Source organism: Clupea harengus, chromosome 15 (assembly GCF_900700415.2).
Source record: "Clupea harengus chromosome 15, Ch_v2.0.2, whole genome shotgun sequence".
NCBI classification, from domain to species: domain Eukaryota; kingdom Metazoa; phylum Chordata; class Actinopteri; order Clupeiformes; family Clupeidae; genus Clupea; species Clupea harengus.
In genome coordinates, this window is record NC_045166.1 from 8031071 (window position 1) to 8048570 (window position 17500).

The 17500-nt window shown below is 45.3% G+C and overlaps 3 protein-coding genes across 4 annotated transcripts in view; 2 read left to right on the top strand and 1 right to left on the bottom strand.

Moving 5' to 3' along the window:
* acp1 (acid phosphatase 1) overlaps nucleotides 1–3886 on the top strand; it is a 20813-nt gene extending 16927 nt beyond the window's left edge. For both annotated transcript variants that reach the window (XM_012815728.3, XM_012815727.3), the window contains exon 6: nucleotides 3511–3886. In XM_012815728.3, coding sequence (XP_012671182.2) covers nucleotides 3511–3588 — 78 coding nt within the window. In that variant the 3' untranslated portion in view covers nucleotides 3589–3886. The remainder of the gene's footprint in view (nucleotides 1–3510) is intronic.
* A 1531-nt stretch (nucleotides 3887–5417) lies between these two features.
* Nucleotides 5418–10244, bottom strand: LOC116223807 (ALK and LTK ligand 2). The gene is made up of 5 exons (XM_031581837.2): nucleotides 7929–10244; nucleotides 7619–7672; nucleotides 7251–7328; nucleotides 7069–7150; nucleotides 5418–6434 (listed from the first exon to the last, which is right to left on the bottom strand). Exons 1-5 carry the CDS (start codon nucleotides 8182–8184, stop codon nucleotides 6416–6418), a joined length of 489 nt encoding a protein of 162 aa, XP_031437697.1. The 5' UTR covers nucleotides 8185–10244; the 3' UTR covers nucleotides 5418–6415.
* Nucleotides 10245–11934: 1690 nt separating this feature from the next.
* On the top strand, nucleotides 11935–14674 carry LOC116223806. The gene is made up of 2 exons (XM_031581832.2): nucleotides 11935–14255; nucleotides 14396–14674. Exon 1 carries the CDS (start codon nucleotides 12002–12004, stop codon nucleotides 13415–13417), a length of 1416 nt encoding a protein of 471 aa, XP_031437692.1. The 5' UTR covers nucleotides 11935–12001; the 3' UTR covers nucleotides 13418–14255; nucleotides 14396–14674.
* The last annotated feature ends 2826 nt before the right edge of the window (nucleotides 14675–17500 follow it).

Consider the following 17500-nt stretch of genomic DNA (forward strand, 5'->3'; position numbering starts at 1 on the left):
CCGCTCTGGCCACGCCCCCCTGTCCAACGGCCTGTGAAATTATATTTATTATATACACATTATTCACTCATTTTAAGCCATCAATCTACCTCATGGTGAACAGAATGAGGCAAAACGAAAACGAAAAAAAAAACGGAATTTACCTAAAAGGTGAAAAGGAAAAGTCATTTTTTTTTTACGTAGCTGGAGATTGAATGTCTGAAGGGGTACGGGACTGTAAAAAGTTTGGGAACCACTGCTCTACCCGATCCTAGTCCATGCTCATGCATATGCTCAGACACAAACGGTTTACGGCATAAGGCTCATCATCAACATATGGGGCTTGTCTTAACGCATAATGTGGGTTTATTTAACGTAATATTTAATAATGTTGTAAACGGTTTATAGCATATAAGGCTCAACGTCAACATATGGGGCTTGTCTTAACGCATATTGTGGGTATATTTAATGTAATATTTAATTATGTTGTAAACTGTTTACAGCATAAGGCTCAACGTCAACATATGGGGCTTGCCTTAACGCATAATGTGGGTATATTTAATGTAATACCTTTCACCCTTTTTAAGATAATTGGCTCAGACTATTTGAGCAGTCTTCATTTTACTGCTGTTGTGCTGTACAACGTACGTACCCCTCAAAATGTAACTGGGGATAGACAGTGTGATCCTCCACCTCATATTTTTAGTCCATAGTGACACCATCTCTCGTTTTTAAATAAACGGTCATGTTTTGGTAAAACTGGCTGTCTTCGCTGTCTTTCATGATTGAAACCATAGACAAATATAGATATAGATATAAATGTGTATGATTGAAACCGGCAATCTTACATGATCTGTCGTTGTGATGCATGTGCGGCTTCGCTGTCGACAATGTCGCAAAGTGACGCATGCGCATGAGCATGGACTAGGATCGGGTAGAGGATTAGGATCGGGTAGCGACAGCTGTCTCTTGGTACTTCCTGTCTGTTGCTGTCCCTTGAACTTCCTGTCTGTTGCTGTCTCTTGGTACTTGTAAGTGGGCGCTAAATCAAAATCCGCTGAAACCTATTGCTGTGACGGTTATTTGTGTTAGGGAAAACATTTCTACACTACCATAAAATCTGCAGTTTGCTACTCAGACTCATTAAAGATTTCTCCCTCTATGAATTAATCTCTTCAGAAGGCTTGGGTTAAAGTAGATTTACACTGAGGTTTACTTGGCTGTAGTTTTGCAAATATAATTATGAAAATGTAATTACTTTGTGAAACAAGATGTCAGAATTGTGACTTTAAAATGAAATATGATCATATGCTACAATTTATGATGATGAACCTCAGCGTAGCAATAGCTCCGTCATACCATTGAAGGATGTCTGTTGTTTACCAACACACAAAAAGGCTTGTGTTGTGTCACTCGCACCCATTTCAAATACACACACACACACACTCAACCACACACATAGGCACACACACACACACACACACACACACACACACACACACACACACACACACATATGCACACTAAATGCCCCACCCACCCATCTCCACATCCGTGGTCTCCTATAAACACACTTAAAACACACACACACACACACACACACACACGCACACACACACTTACTCTAACTGACTCACTCTTTGGCATTTAGCTGTGCTGGAGTGCTGCCCTTGTGGCCTGCTGGTTGCCGAGCGCTCGTTGGTGTTTTGGGCCGTCTTATCAGGGGGGCCCCCTTTCCTCTCATGTGCTCCGTACCCTCCCTCATGTGATCCCAGCCTTGGTCCCAGGAGCCTGACGCCCCGACCTCCTGCCTTTTCACCACTGCGGATCACAAGGGACCCTGCACCCCCCCAGCCCCTCACCCACACACACACACACCAAAAACACTGCTGTCGTCTCGACTGGTCAACCTGCACACACACACACACCACACATGAATATGCGCAACGCTTTCACGCACACACTGTACGTACGTGTGAAAAGTTGTGGGTCAAAGGGCCTGTGAACTTGGGTTAGGCTGGTTCTCCTGCTAGCCCCATTAGTCCACAAACTGCCGCAGACTGATTCCAGAACAGTCATATTGGTCAGCTAGCTGTCACCCAGCTCAGGCCCACCTCTCGTCAGGCAGACCCTCTGATGGCTCAGTCACATAGCGAGCGCTAAGCCTCTCAGCTCTACAGCATAACACATTTCTTTAATGCTTCTGTGGTGGCCAATACTAAGTCTTAAACTATTTTCACAATCAGAAAGTCAAGACAAAGGACGTGTTGTTCCAACGGATTTACTGTAGTACATTAAGCCACAGCAAAGAGATGTATTCCGGAAATAGATCTGCCACATTACACTCGCGCCAACATCTTTAAACCTGTAATTAGCACCTCCCATCTATGTTTTGCTTGGTTGACCAATCCAGCCAATTAAACCTGACCTCTCCATTCTGACCCCACCCAAATCAAAGACTTCCATGGTATATAATATCACACCCATTTTTACCTTAGGTCACTCCAAGCTACGCCCTCTTATTTTAAATCTCTACCTCATCTGAAATGTAACCCAAAGCTAATCTTTACACTCATTCAACAGGTATCTGGTAAAACTATCCCTTATTCATATGAAAATATCCCACACTTCATTTAACCCGTCGCTTCGCCTCAGTTCAATTCAATTTTGTTAATATAGCGGCAAAACAATACAATTGTCTCAAGGCGCTTCCCATGTTGTGGATTTTCATATTTGCACTCCTCTCTCATGCAGTGTTACTTCGCTGTTGCTCCTTACCCCCCACATCACTTCTTTTTCCCTTTCTCTCATTACAACTTTAACACTTCCTGCAACAACCTCTTTTTTGTTTCTCTTTTTCTCCCCAGCAGTTAATTGTACTACAATCCCCACCTCTATCCATCACCCCACCTTCACTGACTCTGTTTCTGTCATCGCCACCTCTATCCATCACCCCACCTTCACTGACTCTGTTTCTGTCATCGCCACCTCTATCATCACTCCACCTCTATCATCACCCCACCTCTCTCCATCACCCCACCTCTATCATCACTCCACCTCTATCATCACCCCACCTCTATCATCACTCCACCTCTATCCATCACCCCACCTCTATCATCACCCCACCTCTCTCATCACCCCACCTCTATCATCACCCCACCTCTATCATCACTCCACCTCTATCATCACCCCACCTCTCTCATCACCCCACCTCTATCATCACCCCACCTCTATCATCACCCCACCTCTCTCCATCACCCCACCTCTCTCCATCACCCCACCTCTCTCCATCACCCCACCTTCACTGACTCTGTTTCTCTCCCTCCATCCCCTACTGTTCCTCCATCCCAGACATGCTGCAGTATTAATAATAATAATAATAATAATTTATTTTATTTGTAATGCACTCTTCATTCAAAAGAATCTCAGAGTGCCACCACACCCAGTCATGAACCCATCCTTACTGCCTCTCCACTGCCCCTGCGTCCCCAGCCTTAATGCCCCTTCTGTCTGTGTTTTCCCCCCTCACAGGGCAGCGAGCAGGATTTCGAGACTGTGTACGAACAGTGCGTGCGCTGCTGCACGGCATTCCTGGAGGCCAACTCCTGATTCCCGACGCCAGACGGAATGGTTGCCGGGGCGAGGGATGGACGGCCCGGAGAGCTGTTAGGCTGGTCGGCGGTGTTTGGCGGGAGGGAGTTGTCCACCTGGCTCTCGGAGCGGTGGGGGTCAGGCTTCACATAGCTCAGGATCATGTCTTATCCGTTCAATAAACAGTTCCGTGTCTAATGTCATTAGAGGCGCTCATTAGCAGCGCATACAGATCACAACAGCCACCTCCAGTTTCCCCTTCCCAGGGGAAATGTTAAATAAAGAAATAAATAAATGTGCGATAAAGTTAATCTAATAAGGAGTACTGTTTTCTCTTTGCACGCACATCCCCTTCATGTCGATGTATTGCTTCTGCACTATAAACTCACGCTTACTGACAAAACTCTAGTCCCACCGCGACTGCTGTCTCTCCTCTCTGTGTCATCTCCAGTGGTGCTGATGTTGCACGAGCAGATGGTAAGGCTGGGGCAAAGGGTCTAGACGGCAGGCGACCAGAAGCCCTGCCGGAGAAAGTGCTCTCATATGTGAATCTCATCCCATCAGCATCATCACTGCGTCAACACGACATTGCATAATAATGTGGGACAGGATCGTTGAAAATGAGGTCAGAAGGCCATTTGTTTGTTAGACAATAAATGACTACAGCTGAATGGAGCTGATCTGACTTCATTTTGGACAGTGTGTTGTGGTTTTCGGACTGTTAGCGCTGTTGTGCTGGCACATGAATCAACTTTTATCGCTCTTGCTGTGCTGCTGTTGCTATATTGTTAAGATGTAGCATTTGAAATGTAACACACACAAACCTCTAAAAAAACTAAAACACAGGGAGCTGAAGGATAACTGTCCTTCTGAAACAGGAATACAGTAGTCATGTCAGAGCCAATAAGAAGTGCCTGGGTGTTGGCGTGGACTGCCCTCACCATGGCACATTAGCTCTTACTGTAACTGAGGAGTTTCATCTGGCGCTCTTCACAGGGAGAGAGTGCCATCCTTTACTTACTGGAATTTTAGGTTGGTCTGTTTTCTAAGAACTGCCCAGACACACACAGAAACACAATGTGCATCCAAAACCAAGATTGTATTATCTGTGTATAATTGATTGTTTCCTCTGATTTTTCTGCCGAAGCAACTGGAGTGTGGTTCACATGAAGCGCTTAAGTGCTGCAGCTGCTTCCAGGCATCTTTGGCATCACAGCTAGAGATGGCCGGAGGGTAACCTCAGCTACACACAAATAAAACCATTAGAGAACCCTGAAAAAAAAACGTGTAACCTTTCTTTTTGAAGAACCCTTACGGTCCATCCAGTCCATGGAGATGTTCAGCATGTGTGGATGTTGTTTAAGACATAGAGAAGACGTGTTCGTGAATCTGGGTGTGTTTAGGGTGGTTAGGGTCGACTCCGATCACAGTCCCAGGGTGGGAATAATCCACAGGATTTCCCCAGGGGCAGAGAGGTTACCCTTCCTGGTTTGGTGTGGGTCTTGGGACGGTCTTCATCTGACTTGGCATAACCAACACGCATCTCCCATTACTGTCAAGCAGCTGCAGCTTTGCTCGTCATAGACACGTACGCACAGACTCACACAGACACACACAGACTCACACGTACGCACACGACTCACACACAGACTCACACACACACACGCAGATTCACACGTACGCACAGACTCACACACACACACACACACACACACACGTACGCACACAGACTCACACACACACAGATGCACACACACACGCACACAGACTCACAAACGTCTTGAGAATCTACATGGTAGCACAGTCACATTTCACAAGCAAATGAAAACTTGTGCACAATGGAGAGGTTTTATATGCCAATCTTATAGTTTATTTAAATACATTTCATTTTAAATATTTGTATGTCAACTCCCAGTTGATAAGTCACATTAATTTACGTGTGTTACATTGATTAATTTTTTCACTTTTGTCTTTACAGTATTTACAAGTTGGAAGGTTTGCATGATTACGCAGTATACAGCCATAAAAACTCTTGAATACATAAATATACTCTATACTCTGACTCAGGGCTCCAGTTAAAGAGTTTCTGAAGGGTGACTGGCAGCTAGACGTCTCTTAAACGTACCAATCACATTTCAGCACAAAGCGATCACCGGTACCTGAGCTTCAGAAGCAGGGAACCGGGGCTTCAGGACCAATTGCTTTGGCCACCTACAGTTAGGGGGCAACAAAGGTTTGGTCGTCTTGGTTGGATGATTCAGCAGCGTTGTTTCTCATCCTGGGGCAAAAGCAGTCAGTTCCCCTGTCCCCCTTCTTGTGTCCTTGTTCTGGGCTGCTCATAGTCTGCCCATACAGGTGGGTATCGGAGATGTCCTACTCCTGGAGAACAACTAGGAACAGTCTCAGTCATGTTGCAGATCTGCAGCCATTCAGCACACTTACACAGAGTGTTAGTGTTAAAGAGGTCCGCAGCCCAGTGACTGAAGCACAATCTGTACTCTGGTGACACACACACACACATCATAAAAATACTACTTTAAAAAAAACAATCCCTTTTCACCGTGGAGTTTTGAAAAGCAGAGGAAAAGTTGGTCTTTTTTGGCAGCTGCGCTGAATCCTAGAGATAGGCCCCTTTTCCAGTCCCCAGTCCCAGTAAGCGCACGCAGATGGGGAGAGAGATACAGAAGGACTCCTGGTCTGTGTCCCGAGCTGCTTGTCTTGTTTTGGGGTCCATCCGTCCGTCCGTCGGGGCTGTGCTTGGTGCCCTGAGAGGTCAGGGGCTGGAATGTGGCTTGGGGTTCACTGGTGTTCGCTGTTGTCCAAGGCACTTTTATTTACTGATTCTCTAGATCTGTCTGGTTTGGCTGCAATGTGCAGAGGGAAGGAAGTCAAATTTAGTACATTCATATTTGGCTCGCTTTGTGCATGTGTGTGTGCGTGTGTGTGTGTGTGTGTGTGTGTGTGTGTGTGTGTGTGTGTGTGTGCACTTGATTGCATCCAGAAATTCTTCCCTCTCCAGAGAGCTGTGGTGTTAAGGTATAAACAAGATGTGTTACAGATACTGACAGCATGTAGGACTGCAAGTGTACATGGTATAGTCTCCTTTCATCCAACTCAAGCAGAGCCATACCATTTCCATTTAACATTGAATTCCCAAATGTTTTCATCTGGCTAAGCTGAAGAAATATCGTAAGACCAGGCTAAGAAAGCCTATTACTTGTTGTACGAGTTTACCACAAGGCCACTTCTACAGGAGAACATACGGTATGAATTAAAAAAATAAATGTTCTAACTAATAATAGTTGTCATGTCATAAACGCCCATTCTCCATGTGAACGCAACATCAACCGAGCTTTTAGAATGTTAAGCATTCATTTCAGATGTCATTACATTGAAAGCGAGTGCGTCTGTATTTGTTTCTGTGTATATGTGTGTGTGCAGATTTGTGTGCGTGTGTGTGTGTGCAGATTTGTGTGCGTGTGTGTGTGTGAAACTCACCTGGAGTACTGTTTTGCTAAACCATCTTTACACCGTGGACTCCCAGCCAATCGCTGCAGAAGCCGTACACACCTTTTCAAATCTAAAGATAGAGAGAGAGAGAGATTTTATACCTATGGGGATCCTGCGGTGGCACTGTATGTACAAGTCTTGTTGCCAATGCCTTTCTGTGCAGTACTCACAGGTTTTGATGGTGCAGTCTCTAGAGTAGTAGATCCCGAAAAATTGCTTCCTGCACTTGGGTGAGATAATAATATGCCCTGAAGAGAAGAAACATAACTGGGCTTGAATTTGGAGCTTCACGTGCTTTTAAGTGCACACATGCCTTTAAGTTCACATGCTTTTAAGTACACACATGCCTTTAAGTTTACATGTATTAAGCTGACACCTTTATCCAAATTAACTTACAGTGTAGGTAAATTATACTTTTCATTATGTTCACTTTGTGTTATAGGACCTCATAGTTCTCATAAGTGCTGATAGGACCTTGGTCAGTAGTTGGGCACATGATAAACACAGAACAATCGGGAATAGCGCTGGTGAGACATACCTGTCATGTGTCTCAGATACTTATCCTTTTTCCGGAGGTCTCTGGGAAACACTTCTGCACAAGAACAAAAAGAGGTGATCAGCCTAAGCCACGCGCTGACCCTTTTTGATATCAGTGACCTTGACATTCCTCTTACGTGAGAATCAGAGATGCTTGAACGCTAACCATTTCCAGGGAGACAAACCACCTCCAACAAAGTATTCCTATCCAAACCCATTCAATATACCACAAACCGAAAATTACCGATGACTCGTAACCCACATTTGTATAGTTTATGGTTAGATGTTACGCAGCGAGCGCTTATTCTTACCCATTACTTGATCTCCGTTTTCTTTCATGTAGTGCGAGCTCCGCTCCGTTGGGCTTTCTAATACAATTGTAGACTGTGCAACATTTTTTGTGTCTCCGTTTTCTTCCACGTGTTTGACCAGGTCTTTTATCCGTAGGTAGAGGCTTTTGTCCGCCTCGGCGCCCTTTTCCAATCTTGCGCTGGAGCTCTGGCAGCGCGCGCTGGTGAGGACCATCAGTGCGAGCGCTAGCAGTGGCATTGTCCGCAGTCCGAGCATTCTTGTTTCTGAGTGCGATTAAAATCCTCCAGGAAGGAGTTTATTTGAATGTCACCAGACCGAAAACTAGCTGTGTGAAACTAGCTGTATCATACGGTATGCCAACAAACTAACGTAAAGTCACTCTTTCAAATCCAAGAACAAATATTTTCTTCGTGAAATAAGTTTCAGTTGGGATTTGCACAATCTAACAAGGTGCATAGACTGTTTAAATTCAGGGCGACTCTTCCTTCGACAGACTTTTCAACAACAACAAAAACTTCCGACTGTGTACAGGAGGCTTCAGCCTAGAATCGGTTGTCGCAGCAGAAGTGCCGTAGCCTTGTGTGCATCTCGATAAAGCCTTGGATGTACTGCCAGGGACCTGCTACTGTTTTATTCCCCTTCTAGGACGTAACAAGCGGTCCCTGGTGACTCACCGCGCCATGCCTTTAGTTAGAAACCTGTTAACTGTTACCTGTTCACATTTCCCGAACCTCCAGGGAACACCACACTCACGTCACGTTAATCCACCGGAACTTCACTTACAAAGAAACTTCACTCTGAAGCCGCAAACTGGAGCTCCTGTGTGCGGTCATAGACACAAACATATCCTCGTGCGATCTTCCAGACCGTGCTGCAAAAGATGTGTTTGATTCATGTTACAGACCAATGCCTTGAATGCCTGCTGATTAGTTAATTACGCGCTGTTATGGTAAGTCCGGTATGATGCAGGGCAGAAACCAAAACCAGTTAAATAAGCCCACAAATAAATCTCCAACTCCGGACCCAGAGTAAGCGGACTGAGTCTCCCTCTCTCTCGCGCGCAAGTTAGATTACTTATGTTTCCTACCGTTGGTAGGATACCCCTCCCTCAAAGGCAAGATTTTGGCTTTATTTTACGGGCCTCCTTCTCTCGGTCGTACCACGATATTTAGGGTGTTGTGTTTTATGGTTAAATATGTTCTACGAGATCTGATTTTTTTTTTTAGAGTAAATAGAGTTTGATGTGGGAGGAGGGAGTCCCGAACTGACAAAGTACTTGGCGCACAACGAAACACAGCTCAGATTTAGGAATATCTGCCTTCATCCAAGGGGTGTTGTCATCTCATTCTGTCAACTGCAGATTTTATATATCCTACTAATCCCTTTTGTTAGGAGAGACTGCGTCGCCAGGAACAAACTGTCCTAGCTATACATGACAACTTATATCAGCAGGTGTCATTATCATCACTTCTCCTGACTGGCAGCTGTCCACAGATGTCAAAGGTCTACAGTTGTGCAATTAGCGCAATCGCTGTTCCAGCCTGTCCCTTCACCTGGCCGGGATAGCGCCTAGTCCTGGACCTATACACACACCGTCCCTATCAGCGGACCTAATCACAGCTGTCTTCTAAAACTCAAAACAAAAAAATGTGTTTTGAGCTGTTACCGCTAATCCGACAGCACATTCCACTCCGAGAACTGGCTGCAATACAGCCCGCCACAATCTACGCAAGATCATAACACCTACTTTTCACATGGAGGCAAATTTGAGGATGGTTTTTTTTTTTACTATTCAAAGGCATTTTGGTTAAATGCCGATTCTTTATTTTCGTGTTAAATTCACAGAGAATACCATAAACCAAGCCTTCAGTGAGAGAAGTTTGTCTGTTATCGGCACCGTGACTGAAAGAGCCACTAAAAGCAGTCTAGGTCCCTCTGCCCACTAAAGTAGCCTACATGATCAGCTGACATCAGTGTGCTTCGGTTCCTGCTTTCGAGGAATGATATGCAGATCTCAGAATGTGAACTTAATGGACTTCCTGTCTTGGTGCCAAAACATTTCCTTGTCCTGCTTGGGACTATAGCTACGAGCTTTCTGGAAAACACAAGGCCACACGTTTATAAGGGATTCGAGAGTGTTGAATATATAGTATTTAGTGTAGGTGGGCAGTAAACCTGTCATTTTTTAATGGTATATTTTATTCTAAATTGATAGTGGCCACACAATGAACATTGTAAACAGTGCTACGTTCAGAAATATAGGTCAGTGCCCTGTAAGGCTGTGAAATACGACACGATAGCTTAAATTCGAGACAAAAGTGAACATTTTCAACATTCAGACCCCTCCAGCTGAAGTTGATGTTGACGTTGACCAGTTATTGATTCACGTGTTCGCTGACTGTAACAGGAACACTTGTTGATCCAGTGTGGAAATTCGCTTGCACCTGCTGGTAACTGCGTCAGAAATTCTCCTGTGGTCGCATATTGTGTGCCCACCTGTGTCAAAATAAGGTAGCCGACGTGCTTCCACTATGATACACAGCGTCCTGATTACATTATTTCTCAGTAACAAGTTAATAGTATTGTTTATTCTACTGATAGTGGCATTCTATATGTAACTGGCAGAATCATGGTCCTGTCAACCAGCAGCCACCGTAGATCCTGTCTTGCTCTGCCACGCCCCCAAGTAGCACTCGGTGGCGGTGCATTCATTAGCACAAAATGAATGCACCTATATAACAGGCTCACCCGCTAGCATCTACCTGTTGCTGGGTTTCTACATTCTTTCTCTCCATGCTGTTGCTTCTAAAAGGTGTTGACAATTCACCAAACGCTTCCGGGTAGCGTGCGAGTTCGCTACTGAAGGTTTTGGTCGGACGACACTGAGCGAGAACACCCCGCTGTGGTACATTGAGAAGACTGGTCGAGGTTTTGGTTGTGAGACGCCAGAGAGCAAATTGTCAGTGTTTGTTCTGTCAGTGCTGCATGAAGGAGATTTGCCACTGCTGCTTTGCTTTGTTACAAATTTAGTTTAATTTCAGTTTTTATCTATTGTAGTTTTTGGTTGGTTTGTCTTTGTTTGTTTGACCTAGCCTAAACCTAGGTGTGAGCTAGGTTTAGTGTGCTGCTTTTATATTACTTTTATTATTGGTCCCCTCTCCTCCCCGCCGTGCTAGAGCGATAGATGTTGTATTGGCTGCCCCAGCATTGTTCCCTAGTTGAAATAAGCCTTTTCTTAAGCTGGAACTCTGCCTGGCTTTAGCCCGTTAGGTTTAACACCAACTCCTTCCCCCTTCCTCACCAGGGTGTTGCAGCTGTCTACGGGGCAGGTCGCCGGAGTCCTCTTCGCGCACTGCATGTCATGTTGAGTGGTAACGTGCACCTCACCATTGCTTTTATACCTGTTTGCAGTGCTTGTGCCTATGTGTGTTGTGTGCAGAGGTGTTTGTGTGTGAGTAGGCATAAGAACCAAGATCACGGGTGGTGTGTCGGTCTCACTCCCCTTTTCCAGGACAGGTAACCCCCTGTAACAGCTGCTCCCTATGCCCCTTACTATCCTGGTGGCAGCCATTACCAACTCTCTCGCCATCTTTCAACGAAGTCTAGCCATGTATTAATAAATACTGTTATTTTTATACTGGAATACCTCGTCTCTGTCGTTACTGGAACGTACCTGGGTGAGAGCCCGCTTGTCTCTGTCGAAAGGTACAATTCACACAACAATATATCTTGGTGTGAAAGTCACCAAATTGGCGTAGTCGGCAGGATCTGGTACACAGAGACGTGTATTTCTGGTTTTGTTTCTTTTATGTTTTTGTTAAAAAAAGCTGTGTAATAGAAATTTTAGGCAAAGCAGCAGTTGGCACACCGTGGGTTTCGACGTCTACACTGGACAACAGCAGCGCCCCTACCGGCTGACGGCAAAGACCCTGTGTTTTCTTTCTTGCCTGGTTAACCACACTGTTCTTCTGTTGTAGTCATGGAGGATGAGCTACAGGAACTGAGGGAGCAGGTGCGGCAACTTCAGGCAGATAAAGAACGCTTACAGCAGGGACGACTGTTGTACCTCCCTATGGAACGAAAGTGTCCGATGTTCAGGGGCAGAGTGGGTATGGGTATTGAGGAATGGGTGGAAGAAGTGAATGCTAGCATTAGGACAAGGCACTTGGGGACACTTGATCAAGCTTATTTCATTTTTGACCACCTGGATGGCGAGGCTAAGGACGAGATCAGGTATAGGACCAGGGCTGAGAGGGAGGATCCTACAAAGGTTTTAGCTATCCTTAAAGAACTCTATGGTTGCTCAAAATCATATGTTGCCTTACAGGAGGACTTTTTCTCTAGGAGACAGTTAGATGGAGAGTCCTTACACAACTTTTCTCATGCCCTTTTATCTCTGATGAATGAAGTGACCCAGAGTTCCCCTGTGGCCGTGCCTAACCCTGATGTCCTATTGCGTGATACATTCGTAGAGCATCTCCTTGACTTCGAGCTCCGCAGAGAGCTGAAGCGGTTGGTCCGCCAGACCCCAGGGCTTTCCATGTTGGAGGTACGAGCTGAAGCCGTCCAGTGGGAGCGTGAAGGTAGGCCCTGCGACTTCGCTAGAGGTAGAAGTTGTTCTGCCCCATCCCTCTGTGCAATGCAGTCCTCTAGAGCCCAGCAGAACAGCCACCCACCCCAGAAAAACCCAGTTAAGTCTGAGATGACCGAATTAAGAGCATTGTTGCTGGCGCAGCAAGAGCAGATTAACCAGCTCATCAACAGTTGGGCTATTTTGCAGGTACCAGTACGCCAGGCTAGGCCTGGACGTTCTCCCTCTGTTGTTTGCAGGCGATGCCAGAGGCCGGGGCATTATGCCAGAGACTGCGATAATGATCGAGCGGTTCCTGTGCAGCAGACTGCGGCGCTACGGAGGAAAGAGCGGCATGACCAGAGGGTACACAGTCAAGTACAGCGGACCATGCTGAAGCCGGTCCCACGGAGTCACTGGCCAGACCTCCCTGCTGCACCTCCAGAACCCCCAGAGCGGCATGACCAGAGGGTACACCGTCAAGTACAGCGGACCATGCTGAAGCCGGTTCCACGGAGTCACTGGCCAGACCCCCCTGCTGCACCCCCAGTAGCGGAGCCGGAAAGCACTGAAAAGGCTAAGGCAGGACAGTCGGTCATTGTTGGTCCGCCTGATGCCTCAATGCAACCTGCACCACCCAACCTGGCTCGTTCTCCTGCGGCAGCCTCTGGGTCTGTCAAACCCCACGAGCAGATTGAACTGCCTTTTCTCACCCTTGCTCTACCTGTTCTGACAGATCCTGGCCCTGGTGGCGGTGTGCTACCTCCAGGAAGGATGTCCCGGGTCACTGCAGGAAGGCGTGGAACTCCCCATCACCTTCCAGTGTCTGAGAGTAGGACCACTGCGATTTGGGCTACGAACTCCCAGGTGCCTGACTCTAGTAAAAGAACTATAGCAGTTTTCCGACCCTGGGGTTAAGAGCCTATTTTGTGTTTTCTTTATTATATAGGGTGTTTTGTTTTATCTGCGGGACGCCGATAAGAAATGGGGGGGTAGAATGTAACCGGCAGAATCATGGTCCTGTCAACCAGCAGCCACCGTAGATCCTGTCTTGCTCTGCCACGCCCCCAAGTAGCACTCGGTGGCGGTGCATTCATTAGCACAAAATGAATGCACCTATATAACAGGCTCACCCGCTAGCATCTACCTGTTGCTGGGTTTCTACATTCTTTCTCTCCATGCTGTTGCTTCTAAAAGGTGTTGACAATTCACCAAACGCTTCCGGGTAGCGTGCGAGTTCGCTACTGAAGGTTTTGGTCGGACGACACTGAGCGAGAACACCCCGCTGTGGTACATTGAGAAGACTGGTCGAGGTTTTGGTTGTGAGACGCCAGAGAGCAAATTGTCAGTGTTTGTTCTGTCAGTGCTGCATGAAGGAGATTTGCCACTGCTGCTTTGCTTTGTTACAAATTTAGTTTCATTTCAGTTTTTATCTATTGTAGTTTTTGGTTGGTTTGTCTTTGTTTGTTTGACCTAGCCTAAACCTAGGTGTGAGCTAGGTTTAGTGTGCTGCTTTTATATTACTTTTATTATTGGTCCCCTCTCCTCCCCGCCGTGCTAGAGCGATAGATGTTGTATTGGCTGCCCCAGCATTGTTCCCTAGTTGAAATAAGCCTTTTCTTAAGCTGGAACTCTGCCTGGCTTTAGCCCGTTAGGTTTAACACCAACTCCTTCCCCCTTCCTCACCAGGGTGTTGCAGCTGTCTACGGGGCAGGTCGCCGGAGTCCTCTTCGCGCACTGCATGTCATGTTGAGTGGTAACGTGCACCTCACCATTGCTTTTATACCTGTTTGCAGTGCTTGTGCCTATGTGTGTTGTGTGCAGAGGTGTTTGTGTGTGAGTAGGCATAAGAACCAAGATCACGGGTGGTGTGTCGGTCTCACTCCCCTTTTCCAGGACAGGTAACCCCCTGTAACAGCTGCTCCCTATGCCCCTTACTATCCTGGTGGCAGCCATTACCAACTCTCTCGCCATCTTTCAACGAAGTCTAGCCATGTATTAATAAATACTGTTATTTTTATACTGGAATACCTCGTCTCTGTCGTTACTGGAACGTACCTGGGTGAGAGCCCGCTTGTCTCTGTCGAAAGGTACAATTCACACAACAATATATCTTGGTGTGAAAGTCACCAGGTGGCGTAGTCGCATCCAGAGCCAAGACCTAACTACCACTAGGTTACATATAACTTTTGCCTTACTTGTTTATAGGTTGGGTTTAGCAACCTTGTGTGTTTTGTAAAGCTTGGAGACACGCGGGAGATTAACGTCTCCACTTTTTGGGTGAAGGAAATACTGTTTCAGCTGTTTTTTTTCCGTGATGAATATTGGTTCAGATCCTTTCAGACCATGAAGTATTGGATATATTCATATCCATGCTTATCAAACTAGGTGACCTTACATACTCCGTTAACGGCTCCACCCCTCAGCGAGTACTACATGTGATAATATGCGGTAAATGTGATCTATAATCAAGGGGGAGTGATTTCGGCCCTTCGCAGTAATAAGTCCACCTACGTATCTTCCGACCAACACAAACCACACACCAGGATCGTGTTCATGTATCTTTCAGGCGAGCAAAACACACGCGCACACACACAGCTGTCTGTCATTTGGAAACAGTAACGATTGAATCATATTACAAGTATCACATTTCTCCGAAGTTTTATTGTCTATTTCCTGCGTTTCTGAAAACCATTATTGCTCTCCAAAGAATGCTTAACAGTTTTAACACGAGAGTCTGATCATCATAAGTTCTGAGACAATCAGCATCCACAGAGCAATCATGACCAAAGTGCTTTCCCGCATCTGATACTGAAATGATGGTGTGTCTGTTGGTTCACTCTGTACATCAACATAATCATGGGTAGCATTATCATGGCATGTAAAAAAATGTCTTTGGATAAAGATGTGTTTTATTTATAGCTACCTACTAACCCTGCAAATCAATTCTTACTGGGATTTTAATTATAGATCTACTTAACTGATGTATGGTCTGTCTGAATTACTATTATCTCGTTTCAGGTTTTCAGTGCACTTGACAATTATTTGCAATTTATCAATGCAACAGACACCATTGGTTCATCAACTTAATGTAATCTTGATCTCAGAAAATATGTGTACAGGCACATGTACGAGGATTTCCGCTGATGTTTAACCCCCCAAAACCAGCTGCAGTACTGCAGCCGTGTGAGCTGTCCTCACAAGATTTCTGAGGAGTATTTTTCCAAAAGACTGAGTGAAAAATGGGATCATGTTTCCTGATTGCAAAATGTCAGGTCTTCTGATGCGGAGTTCAGCCGCCGCAGCCAAATGTGCATTTCACAGGGGACCCCGTGTGCATTCCCCAGCAGAAAGAAAATAGCTCTCTACTGAAATAATGGACCTGGGTTGAAAGGGCCTATTTACATGCCCTGGGTGTGATGTTGTTGTAAGTACAGCAGCACTGACGGCCTGGCGCAAGTCACTTGGGGATATCTAAAGGAATTTGCAACAAGTTTGGATTTTCACATGAAGGTGAATCCAGAGCAATATTCTTCTCATCACCTCAGAATCAGAATTGTATTTATTGCCCAGTAGGTTTACACCTACCTGGAATTTGCTCTGGTGTATAGGTGCATACAGTAAACATAAAACATACAAACACAATAAGTACTACACATAACATAAAAACATAAAAACACAATAAGTCCTACACATAAGAAAAGTACTACACCTGCAGGTGGAGTCAGGCAGTAGCAGAGCCGGAATGATGGTATTGAAGGCAGAGCTGAAGTCCACAAACAGGATCCTGGCGTAGGTTCCTGAGGAGTCCAGGTGCTGGAGGATGAAGTGAAGGGCCATGTTTACTGCATCGTCTACAGACCTGTTGGCTCTGTAGGCAAACTGCAGGGAGTCCAGGAGAGGGTCAGTGATACTAGCATTTCCACTTATCATGCAAGCATGAACACAACTTTACAGAAAAGGCCTTAAATATATAGTATCTTAATGTGCCATTTGTTCCTCCTTTCTACCCAATAAATTGTGTTGATCTTTTTTATATATTTGAGTATCTTTTATATATTTGATTCTATTTGGTTCAGTGACATGGAACACAACAGTCGAGTGACGCATAACTTTGGGGCACGGTGTGCTTAACCCAAAGTCAATTTTACCCTCATCCAGTGTGTTTTTAAGTCTGTAACTGGCTACATTCTGTGTTCTTGCATATAGTGTACAAGTATCACCAATCAATAATCTCATGCCTAAAGTATAGCCTTCTAACATTTTAATGTCAGATGCAGACCCAGATTAAGGACACTAGGCCCTGGGGCCACACCTATTCAAAGGGCTCGCTCAAAAGGGTCACACAAAAATTTCAGGCCATCTAGGAAATGTACCAATTTGCAACCACAATGAAATGCTACATCCTGACTATCCCACCCTTAACACAACACAGCAAATGCACACTTACAGCAGCATTTCATCAATGACCACTTCACTACACCAATTGTGAGCAACTAGATGAGGTCATGCTAATTAGAATGTCAAAAACACAACACTCAATAATCCTATTAAAAAAGGTGTTTAGGTAAATTATCTTCTTTGAACAATCCTTTTCAAACCTGAAAAAGGACAAAATCAATGCTTAATGTACAGAAAACCATGACACAACTATCACATCATGAAGGCAACATGATTTTACAACACAACACACACACACACACACACACACAGCTATCACATCATGAAGGCAACATGATTACACAACACAACACACACACACACAACTATCACATCATGAAGGCAACATGATTACACAACACAACACACACACACACAACTATCACATCATGAACACAAATGCTAGATCTCCTCAGAAAAACACAACACAGACACACACTTTTTGATACAGTAGCCTAGGCTATTCCATGACAACCCAGCTACACAAGTTGTTAATAAACAGATGAGAGAAAAAGTGGAATCAGCCCAACCAGCGCCTTCTTCTCAACTTATCAGCTAGAA